The 12081-nt window shown below is 44.7% G+C and overlaps 1 protein-coding gene across 4 annotated transcripts in view; it reads left to right on the top strand.

Annotated features, from left to right (window-relative positions):
* BANP (BTG3 associated nuclear protein) overlaps positions 1 to 12081 on the top strand; it is a 973724-nt gene that overhangs the window by 235123 nt on the left and 726520 nt on the right. For all 4 annotated transcript variants that reach the window (XM_085637629.1, XM_085637628.1, XM_085637630.1 and 1 more), the window contains one exon: positions 11805 to 11983. In XM_085637629.1, the coding sequence (XP_085493755.1) occupies positions 11805 to 11983 (179 nt within the window). The remainder of the gene's footprint in view (positions 1 to 11804; positions 11984 to 12081) is intronic.

The following is a 12081-nucleotide window of genomic DNA, read 5'->3' as shown; positions in this document are numbered from 1 at the left end:
AGTAGCCGGTGTGTGCCTACAAGGGACAAAGGACAGTGTAAAATAAAGTAGTGCTTACCGAGTATACAATGCCGAACGTGTAACGTCGCAAGTAATACATCCAGTCCCGGTGGGCGGGGCTAAAAGTGGACAAGGTGGTAGCCAGGAGGGACTAAGAAGCCTCCTATTCAATTGTGAGCCAGCGTTTTGCATGGAGGATGACGCCAACGAATGAAGAAGATGGGCGGGGCTTCAAGTCCGCCTCTGAAAGCTTTTGAATTCGTATTGATTCCAAGAAGCCCTCGCAAGGCGAGGGCAGCACATGCGCTGCTAACGCCAGGCGAGACCTAAGAAAGGATATTGAAGCTAACAGCTCAGCAGGTTTGAGACCCTCCTGCATTTTTCTAAAAAACCAAGATCCAAAATCCACCTCCCAAAACCGGAAATTAACCCAAACCAAAAAATACAGATCTCTAGTTGGCAATATAAGGGTACCAGGTTACTAGTGGTTCTGAGGAAAAGGGTAGTGCCAATTGTTGGCACCCAAGGATTATCAGAAAACGTCTGGGTCCTACCTTTCAAAACAGGAAGTCATGGTCTAGATTTTCCAATGTGTGGGTGCTCCGAGATATGCGAACATGTATACCCCCCAAACTACTTTGGCCGATACACTGGAAGGCACTGCTAGAGTTTTGACTATAAGTTGCAGGAGCTCAAAAGGTGCTACACATTTCTTTTCTAAGCTACACTTCTAATTGCTACCCTGTCTCAGGCACACTGCCTTGGAGGGCTGGTGTTGAGAGCAAGTTACTGAAAGCAGTTCAGGGAAGCAGGCTCACTAGGCAGATACTGTTGCTCTTCTATATCTTTTGTTTTGCGATAGTGTTAATCCTTTAGTTTAGATGTCTTTCCATGTCAGGTGATCTTTAGGTCTACCGTATCCTGGGCAGTCTCTCACTTTGAGCCAGCCCTCCACGTAGTTCTCCATATAGGTCTCAGTCAACTAGGCACTGGTCCTGTATCTATCGTAGTACTACCTATACTTTAAATTGATGCCGCAGCGCTTCTTCTTGAACTCAAGAAAAGTATAAAGTACTTGCTTCAAGAGACTCTTCTGAAACGGTAGTCATTTGCACAATACTAGGACCAAATCTGGTATGCCACCTTCCGAATTGGGCTTCCCCACTCAGCCACAGCAGAGAGCATGTTGACTGGCTTTTTCACAAACTTTCCAACCTAGAGGTACAGGGGTGCTGCAGAAGCTTGTTGGTTGTAGATGTGTATCGGTTGGTCAAAACCGAATATTTACAGTAATATGAGGCTGTTGCAAGGCAGAAAAGATGTTGCTTTGTACACAACAGTGATACGTGCCTAACTGGGTTATGTTGCTGGGAAGAGCATGGCCTGGATGTGTGTTCCAGTCCAAAAACTAGACAAGGATGAAACTGCTATATGACCCCTGACGTGCTTCACAAAGACCTCCTGCAAGGATAAGGGAAGCTTGGGTGTTCTGTGTCATAGCATAATAGAAACACTACTTGTCCCCGTGGGCGACAAAATTCACGGATCACTTGGATAGCCAAACATGCAGCAGTTAACACAGAAGCACAGAAAACAATCATTGGAAACTTAAGTGCTCCAGTTATTGAGAAATTAACAGATTTCCGCTTAAAATGGATAGACTCAAAGGTGCAGGTAAACACAACAGTACCTCAAATACTGACAACAACCATTGGTTTGCCAGTAACCTGGTGTGGAGACATTAGCCTTTTTCCAGTATGGGCATGGGCCCTTTGTGGGTGTCCCCATTCCTAGCAGAGCCATTTACTATTCTGTGGGAAGAATAGCGTTGCAGAGCACCTTCATTTGGTCTCTGATATGTTGGTAACACTCAGGATATACAGATAAGGCAGACCAGGAAAAAAGAAAAGATATGAATTGCACAGCTGTCCTCATAGTGCAGTAAAACTGTCCTTGTATGCACTTGCTATCCTAAATAATGATTTCTTTTTTTAAAACATATGCATATTAATAAAAAGTAAAAATGCTGGCATGCATATGTTAAAAAACTAAAGTAAAGTAAAAAAATGACCCATCTCAAAATAACTTAAATGGGAACATGAAATTTAAAGCAAAATTGTTACACCCACCTCTGGCACCGATTTGGACTACTTTTTAAGCAGATTTGCACAAGCGCAAACGAAAAATTTGTCACTCACAGTTCTCAGTGAACAGAGGCAATGGCCGAAGTGGGCTTGCCAAATGCTGTATGCTTTTGTGTGTAGAAGTAACATCTGAAAGACATTTGAGCAGACTAATGCATGCATGCATGAATGGAGTGGAGAGTGAGAGAAAGAGAGAGAGAGAGAATTAATATAAATATATACATTTTTTCATAACAATACCCTTTAAGGCTTAGAGTGGTACGTAAATTATGCAAAAAAGAAGCAAAGAACTATGGGTACTTCCCTAGTTTAGGTGGAGAGCAGCTTGTGTATAGAGCAGCCTTTAACACCAGTGACACTCTGAATCTGCTCACCTCAAATGTCTGTTTTGCTAGCAAAGTTTTTAAGCATAGGATTAGCGCAGTGCCATCCACGCTGAGCTGTAAAATGATAAAACCCTTTCATCACTCCAGGCACAGTATTACAGTTTAGGATTGGTACAATACCATCCAAGCCAACCTAGAATGAACAAAAGCAACCCCTGGCATGTTTTGTGCTATCATTATAGCTCTTTATAGAGGTTTAGCTTTGTCCAGACACAAGGGAGCAGCCACTATAAGTCAAAACAGTACTCTTTCAGGCTTAGAGTGTCTCATAAATTATGCAAAAAGAAGCAGAGAACTCTGGGTAGGTCCCAAGTTTAGGTGGAGAACAGCTCCAGTATAGAGCACCCTAAAACACCAGTGACACTCTGAATCTGCTCACCTCAAATGTCTGTTTTTCTAGCAAAGTTTTTCAGCATAGGCTTAGCACAGTGCCATTCACGCTGAGCTGTAAAATGACAAAAGCCTTTTATCACTCCAGGCACAGTATTACAGCTTAGGGTTGGTACAATACCATCCAAGCCAACCTGGAATGAACAAAAGCAACCCCTGACACTGATTTTGCTACCATTATAGCTCTTCAGAGAGGTTTAGCTTTGTCCAGACACAAGGAAGCACCCAGTACTAGTCAAAACAATACCCTTTCCGGCTTAGAGTGCTGCATAAATTATGCAAAAAAGAAGCTGAGAATTCTGGGTAGTTCCCAAGTTTAGGTGGAGATGTCACCAGTGACACTGAATCTGCTCACCTCAAATATATGTTTTACTAGCAAAGTTTTTAAGCATAGGGTTAGCACAGTGCCATCCATGCCGTAGGGTGCTCTACACACAGGAGCTGATCGCCTCCTAAATTTGGAAACTACCCAGAGTTCTCTGCTTTTTTTAAATGTATGTATCTATATATATCTATATATATTTGTTGTATCCCAAATTTATGCTATCTTATCAGCTGTAGTTTTAATTATAAGTAATATTATCTTTGAGAAACTAAACCTTTGTTTGAACTTTACTACTTTTTTTATTTTGCATGATTGAAAGAAGGTTGTACATTCTTCACTTTGTAGTTAGTATTCACTCGAAGATTACATGTTCACTTGTGTTCAGCAACACCTGACATGCAGTTGTTGGAACCTCCAGTGCTTTTCATGCTTTCTTTAAAAAAAGTTAGTGAGGCATTGGTACCCATACTGTTAATGAGCTGTAATTATATATCTTTGCTTTCCGGAAAGACATTCTAGCAGCAGTGCATCCCCACAAGTTACTTCCTTGACACCTCCCTTGCCCAGCAGCCTGAGAGAATGTCATGCTTTTTGGAAAATTTAGGTTTCTGCCAATTTATTTGCTCCATGCCCACTTTATCCTGCAAGCATAAAAAGAAAGTAGTTGAGTTTCTTTCTTTGGTTTCAAATATTTGATTAAGATCTTACCCACTTTTCACAAAAAACTCATCTTGTTATTTTATTTACTTTCTTGTCCACAGGGACACTCTTATCATTAAACTAGCATATTCAACTGAAGGCATATTTTGTTGTTGAAGGGGAAGCAGCCCCCTAACAACAAACTATCATTTTAGGAAGGCTGAGGGTTCACAGTGTCTTGCGCCTTGTTAGATTAGCCTTTGAGATTGCAGTGGAGCCCAAAATGGTAAGAATATCTGTAGGAGAGTAGGATCTGCACTTATATTGCCCCCACTTTTTTCTGATGTTAACACTGGTTTCTGGCTATAGTCTGGCTGGGTCCCTGCTAATCAGGGCCCCAGTCTCTCTGTTCTCGCTAAACAACTTGAAGTGCATATTAGATGCACTAGTGATTTGATACTGTGGTGCCTTATGAGCCCCTAGTATATGGTACCCTAGGTACCAAGGGCATAGGTACTTAACAGGCCTACCAGGGGCTGAAGCATGTATTATGCCACCCCTGGGAAGCAGACTAAATCTGACACCACAGGCCTGCTACTGCAGCCTGGGTGAGGTAGTGTTAGCACTCCTCACTGAGGTATAGGTTCCCTATATCTCACCATACACATACATATAAGCCTATCAGTCACCCCTAAGGCAGGCCCTATCAATCCTGAGGGCAGGGTGCTTGGTTTACAATGTGAGGGGGTGCCTCTGCATGAGCAGGACCCCTCTGCTGCTGGCAGAGTCTATTCTCTGTGGCTGTTTGTGAATGCGGTTAAACCATATACTCTTAAGTGCATTATAACCTCCCGGTAAATGCTAACTTTGGAATGACTGCATCAAAACATGTCGTGTTTGTTGTCAAACAACTTGGAATCATACCCCCACACCAGTAACTGGTGTGAGAGTATGATCCCACCCTTCTAGAGGGGACGACATGTACCTACTGTGGTAACACGGTAGAAATCTGAAAGGGCCCTGGCATCACAAAATGGATGACACCAGCACAGACACTGGGCTGCCTTCCTGCTGCTGACCGAAACTCGCAGTGGAGGAGGCCCAACAATAGGCATCCTGTCACAGGGAGGTGTCACCACCTTCCGGACAGGATTTAGTGTATTGGAGCTGGGTGGGTGCACTCCTAAAGTGCTTTGAAGTCCTGCACTGGGGGAGCAGCAGGCTCCTCTGTGCATATGCCAGCTCAAACCGGTTCAGGGGCTACCTTTCCCTGCTCTGGCGCGAAACTGGACAAAGGGAAGTGGGTGTAACCACCCACTACCCTGACCCTCCCAGAGGAGTGGTCATAGAGATAGTCCCTCCCCTACCTTTAGTATAAGATAGGGAAACCTTGCCATTGCAAGTTAGATATCCCTGGACGATGCTTTACAATAAGAATCCTGGCCCTTCGATGTTCCACTACCGTTGGAAGACAGAAGAATCTCCCTTGGAGTCAAGGAGTGACTCCCCTGCTTGGCAGGCACCAAAAACCTTAATCCACGGTCGCAAACTTTCCCGCTCCAGCTGGAGTCCGAAGTCCCTGCAGCCCCGGAAGTGGATTTCCTGACTTCTCGACAGCCATTGTGAGTCCCCAGCAAAGCTGTGGCGAGTGGACCCCACGAGTGACGAGGAACAGCAATACCTGGGTACCGTGCACTATTGCGAGTGCAACCCCTTCACGACGTTCTAAGAACTTGTGCATTGGACCATTTGTGTCCCAAGCCTCCAGCGGGTTGTGCACCGAAAATTAGAGGCCTACCCCATCCCGAGTGACCGTGGGCTCCTGTAAAGCATTTCCTCACGAGGCGTCTTCGTGATCCCTTGCCTGTTGGCTTGTGGGTCCCCTGAAGACTTTCTTATCGAACCAAAGGGTTCTCCTGGTTGCTCCAGGCCTGCCCTCACTCACCCTCGCTGGGTGAGTCCCTCAGACCTTGCTGGTCTGCACCGCTGACTTTATTCACTTTCCACGAGACTTGCTGTTGCCAAGGCTTGTTGGCTCCAATCCGGTTGCCGACACCTCAGTAAGCTGCAGACGTCGTGGGACACTCTGAATCCAGCTGCTGGTCATCGTTGATGCCTCCTGGACCTCGTGAGCGAAGAGTCAAAACACCCTTGATCACCTGAAATCACCCGACTTCCGTGGGCATCCATCTTCCTAGCCCCGGGTCACTGGCAAGTGACTGTGAACACTGTCCCTTCTGCTTTCAGGTCATCATCTTGAATCCAGCCTTGGATTCCACCAGACACTTCTTCAGTCTTTGCAAGCAGCAAATCTTCATCGGCTTCCATAGAAACGCGACCCGACACCAAAACACACCTATGCACCCGGCTTCCCTGGGTGAGGTAACTCGTGCACTCCTAGTGTGTGTTGTACCTCGAATTACTTACCTTGTAAGTGGCTTGCTTGTAGACTTCCTCGAAGTACCCTAGAACCTTAAAAATCCAACCACGACTTGCTCCTTTGAAATCAATAGGGAACCCGTGGCTGTGTTCTCACACTGCACGCGTCTCCCGTGGGTCTTTTACTTACCTGCCTTGGGTGGATTAGTGAAGCCCAACGATTCTACAGGCCCTAGGCCTTGTCCCCTTGCAAGTCGACTTTCCTAAACCTCTTTTTTAGTGTATGGTCTGGTACGCCCCTAGGGCCCCAGCCATATTTGTGCTTAACTTATTGTGAAACGTTGATATTTGTGAATGTCCTTGACTTCTAATCTCATAAAGAGATTAGTAGAGTGTGTCTAGTAATAAATACATATATATTTGATATAGATACCTGTGTGGTGTCCTTTCATTTGGTAATTCAAAAGATTATAAGGTAAAACAAGCTGCTTTACATTCCTCAGAGATTTAGCCTGAAGGCTGCTCTCCACAGCTACCACTAGGATAGCTTTCTTTAAAAGGTTGTCTTAAACCTATCTACCATAAAACAGTCGAATTGGACTGGTGCAAGGTGGCCACTATAACTAGTGACCAGCATATGCCAGGCCAACTTCTCACAATATCTATATCTTATTTTGGAGATGTTTTGACGGCTGCTCAAGTTTTTGTTCTACTTACAGTTGCCAGGTTCTGTAGGTTTTAAAGGTTTGGGAGCCTGGATGGGACAGGATCATAGGGGAACATTTGAAGTCAGGTGAATATCTGCAAATGAGGCAAATAGCAGATGTAAACATTGTATGGCAGGAGGCCAGAAGCGGTCAGGCTGACAGTTGGCCTAAGGTGTAGAACATCACAACACTTGGTGACTAACGGTATTAGGATTCAGCTAGTTAGAGTGAACAGGTACCAATACATTGCACGAACATCCTTATTTAACTAACTGCAAGGTTTAGTGCTAGAAACACGTACCCTGGTTGGTCACTTAACCAAGTAGACATGTTCTGTTGATTCATTGTGTATTCTATGAGTGAAGAAGTCACAGAAAATCAGTCGAGGGGATATGATTGAGTATTCAGAGTGATGAGGAGCTGTGAGCGATTTTTTAACTAGATGGACCTGGTACTTCTCATGGGCACTACCTTATGGGCATTACCTCCCTTGTGAATTTGCTGATCATCGGGCATGTTGTGGAGAAGTAGTTGCACAGAACAAAGTGACCAAATGAGGAGGTATTGTGTTAAGACAGTGTGAAATGAGAAGGCAGAAGGAGCATAGAGTGATCTGCTATCCAAGTGTTTATTTGTACCTTGGCGAGTGAAATATGAGGCAGTTTTGGGCGGCTGACCTTAAGTGTCTGGATGAAGAATGAGACCGCAACATGTTGGGCATGTTGGAAGAAGTTATGTAATGCAGATCCTTTTTCCACAGGCAAAGAGCCTTGAGCTTAAATGAAATCGCATAGCTCAATATTATTACCTGGGATTTGCGTTGATTGATGAAGAGGTCTGTTTCGGGTTATAGAAACAGATACTTTTTAAGTTTAATAATCCTGATGGATAAACATAATTCCTGCAACCAGATATATCGATATACTTCTCGCGTAGATGGTTTATGTGTACAGTAAATTTGTTTCTTTGCTCCAGGCCGACACCTACCCGGGTTTTTCTTTTAAGTCTGACCAGATGATGGGAGATTTGTGTCATAGGAAAGGGTTAGCCGAGGTTTGGGTGAGCCAGGTTTCAGCTCGGATGAGGAGACTGGTGTCACAGTGTCATCCAACTCTCTTTAGTGAGCAGTAGGAGATAAAAAGAGGACCATGCAGATGTTTTTCTGTAGGGGTATGGATTGTTAGGTCAGACTGATTTTTGCGTGAAGCAGGGGCACTGGATCTGTAGCTGTAGTCTTGAAAAGGGGGGAGAGTGACTCTCCCCTTACAAGCATGGATCTCTATTAAAAGTTAGTGCCCGCTACCATTGATCCACTGCCACACGGGCTTCCAATAGAGCTTTGAAATAGGCTGGACTGATCTATAGCTTTCTATTTCCACAGTGCCAACCAAAAGGAGGATTTCCATGCTCAAATGCATCTCCAAGTGCTGTGTGTTTCCCTTGGTATCTGTGTAGCTTGTCTCTGGATTTATTCCCTGGAATAGTGCACACCACAGGCATGCCAACACGTTTGAGCAAGGTTGTACATATTTTCTAACACCATGGCCCAAATTGCTTTTCAAAACCATACTTTGAAAAAATGCTAGTATACCTTCCATGTGGTTTTATACATGTGTCCTTTCGCAGGGGCATTGCTGTGGCACTTGCTTTGGCATTTGGAGGGGCTTACGACAGTGTTCTTATTTTAGAGAAGCCATTTCTGCTTTTCAGTCTATGCTGTAATCATTGATTCCTCGTGATTCTGGCAAACTTAGCAGTGTGGTATCATGAACAAATGTTACAGCGCAGCTCATCTACCTTTTATGTTATTGCAGCGGGGGACATGTTTAGTATTCTTACTAATTCATGAGCTCCTGAAATCTATCAATTGTTTGGGTGGTTTGTCTCGGAATGTACTCGTCCACTCCACTGTACTCTCTCACGCTGCTCATCATGTACCCCAGACAACGCTCAGTTCTTCATATACCGCTTATTCACCATTTATGCACCTCAAGTACATTCCAGAATCAGGATGCTCCAGGCACACCTTCAGCCACACTCTGCACATGACCATTCTTTCTTAATAACACTGTGGGCCACTTTCAAGCACTCTCTCTCTCTCACGCACACACACACTCTGTCTTCCCCACACTCCCCTCAGTCTGGGCCCCTCTTCTGGCACACATCCATTGGGTTTAAAGATACACTCACATAAGGCGAGAGTTGTGCAAAGGGCAGCTGCCAGCACAATAGATTGGAAGCAAAGACTTGCCTGCCACCCACCAACCTGTAGGCAGCGAGAAGTTGTGGGCTTATTTACATCTGTGCCTCTCTAGCAGCATGCACACAAATGATGATGGGGCACTACAAACATTGGTGAGCAGTTTACAGATATAGAAGATGTGTCTGCTGGATCTCAAGGAGCGGTTTTGGTAAGAATGACATATGACACGCTCTGGTATAGATGATGACTTCTTTATCCATATTACAAGAGTCTTTATTGATAGGCCGTTAACAAAAGTGTCAGGTCTTTACAAGTCAAAACACTGCATCATTCTCTTTTCTGAAACACAAAACGATGAAGTATCCGCTTCCTCGCTCGCCACAACCTGAACAAACTCTACTGACCGGACTTGTGCCTGAATCCTCACCAACGCTGCACTCACTCTGTACCCTAACATGTCACCATCCATCACTGTCTCTCCCAGAAGGCAAGGGAACACAGAACCACTGCAAATTACTAACTGAATATATAAATACTGTGGATCACACCATGGCCAAAGCAACTACTAGACTCTCTCTGCGCCCATTCCAGAAGTACTGTACAGCCTTTCAGATGATACATCCCACCCTAAAGTTCTACTTGGTGCTACCCAACAGCACCATTTTCACCTCGCACATGCTACAATAGTCCACAAATACACCATCTTACTCAGCATATTAGTACCTTAAGGCACCTACCAACCTAACCTTTCAAACACTATTCTAACATACTACTCTTAAACCCTGACACACACAGCCTGAACAATCACCCACACAACCCACCCTAAACCAATTTTCTGCATAGGCTTGCATAAGCACTGATCCACAGAACACCACACATACTTGCACCCAGACAGTCAAATCTACTCCACTAACTGCAAATAACAATTAGCTCCCACCACCACATGCTGTCATACACCATTCTCGCATTTTCTGTACCTCACTCAGCATCCTAACCGTGTGGGGTTTTTATATATCCTATAAGGTAGTAACAAGTTGCATCATAAATCCTTCAGGACGGTAAGGGAAAGTCAGCAGCAAAAACCATGGAGGAGGTAAGCATGCAGGATGACCACCTCAGTAGAACTCGTGAAGTTCATTGTCGGTCCTAGGGTGATAGAAGAATTGGGGCGTAAATGTGGAGCCTGGTTGTTTCTGGACAGGTCAACCCTGAGGGTATGTGCTTGAGGAGATGCAAGGGTGGACCGTAGAATTAGTTATCCTATCAAAGAGTACTTTGAGGTTCTAAAAAGGTAAGCATGAGCCCAAGTATGGAAGAGGAGTGTGGATCATGAGATGTACAGAAGTACTCATACAGGTCTGTTTTTCCAGAGAGTATGGTTAGAAGGATGTGGGTGTGGGCAAAGCCAAGCCCTGGTAAATTAACTCTGCTACTTCAGTGCTGGCACATAATGAGGCAGCCTTGAAGAAGGAGCATATGAGAAACAGTAGGTTCATGTACAAAAATGTTTTGATTAGACTCGAGAGGGGGATAGTAGTGCTGGATGTATGTACACATGCATGTTTGTGCTATTTCTACAATGTAAATCTAGCCGGAAAGCAGCAACGCACTGTACAGCTGAGAAGGCAGAGGAACTGAAGCAGAATCTCCAAGTCTTGCTGGTGAAGACGTTGGTAAAGCTTTGCTGCCACAGTAGCCTGAAAGTGCAATGAAAGCCAGCCAGGGGACACATTAATTCACAATTCCTCTGGGTGTACATTGCTGTCGACACCATACCATCATATACTACGAAAGGAAGCAGAAAGGAAGCTTTAGCATGGCTGGCGTTTGGATACCACAGTTAGAAACGTGAACCTTTATAGTGCAGGAGACCGCATTAAACCAATGCAAACCCACTGAGCAGCTTTCTGATACTTCCAAGGGTAGATACTGAATAAAGACCAAAGATGGCGTTATACAGTGCATAGTAGGCTTACTTCTCGAAGAGCGAGCAGGAACAGACAACCAAGAAAATCTGAATGGAAAAGTAAGAATCCGCAGTGCTATGTGTATGTTCTCTGTGCAGTGAGTACATACCCAGCTGTTCAGTACATGCTTCTGTGTGTACTGGGTGCATGTATCTCTACAGATGGAGGCAGTAGAGACCATGTTGCTGTTCACATTGATCATTGCAACGATTTGCTGCACCAAGCCATTCAGATAAGAAATGTAGGTAGAGCTGAACTTAAACTCCATGGCACTAAACCTTAGACCATGCCTCTACTTTCTCCACGGTCGAAAGGTTCTGAAAAAAGTTCTGACCACATTCACATCATGAAATAAGCAGTTGAGATAGCTGAATCGACTCAATACATCATGAGCTGGAACTGAGGGAAAGTAGTAATAAAAGCAGCTTGTCTTAGGTTCATTGTGGGTCTGTAAGACCCTACTTGTCTCTAATGCCTGCACACACTCCATAAGAGAGCCAAACTACACTTGAGACAGACGAGAATGCAGCAATAAAGACGCTTCTGTATGGTCTAGGTCTGTTGTCTCTGTTACCTGACTTTGTTTTTGCTGCAGCCCGACTGCAGAGCATGTACCTATATTTTGGTATTGGTAAAAATTGAACCGCTTATCAATTCTTTTCAGTGGTACGTTGCCTGGCCGCAGGCGGAATACCATAGTGGTGAAGGTCCCGGGACCAGACGACAGCCACAACGAAGACTGCGATAGTGGATCTGAGGCCAGCGACACTCATTCCACCGGCGGTCAGTCGGGAAGTCAGAGCATTGGCAGCAACGTGACGCTCATCACCCTGAACGCTGAAGGTAGGCGTGTGAACCTCTGGGGAACCTGTGTCCCAAAAAATGTTGATTGCACAATGTCTCAATTTGCGTTCAGTTGCAAGTGAATGATCCTACCATGC

The sequence above is a fragment of the Triturus cristatus genome, chromosome 12, assembly GCF_964204655.1.
Source record: "Triturus cristatus chromosome 12, aTriCri1.1, whole genome shotgun sequence".
NCBI lineage: Eukaryota > Metazoa > Chordata > Amphibia > Caudata > Salamandridae > Triturus > Triturus cristatus.
Note: the sequence above shows the minus strand (reverse complement) of the source record. Positions and strands in the feature narration are given on the sequence as shown.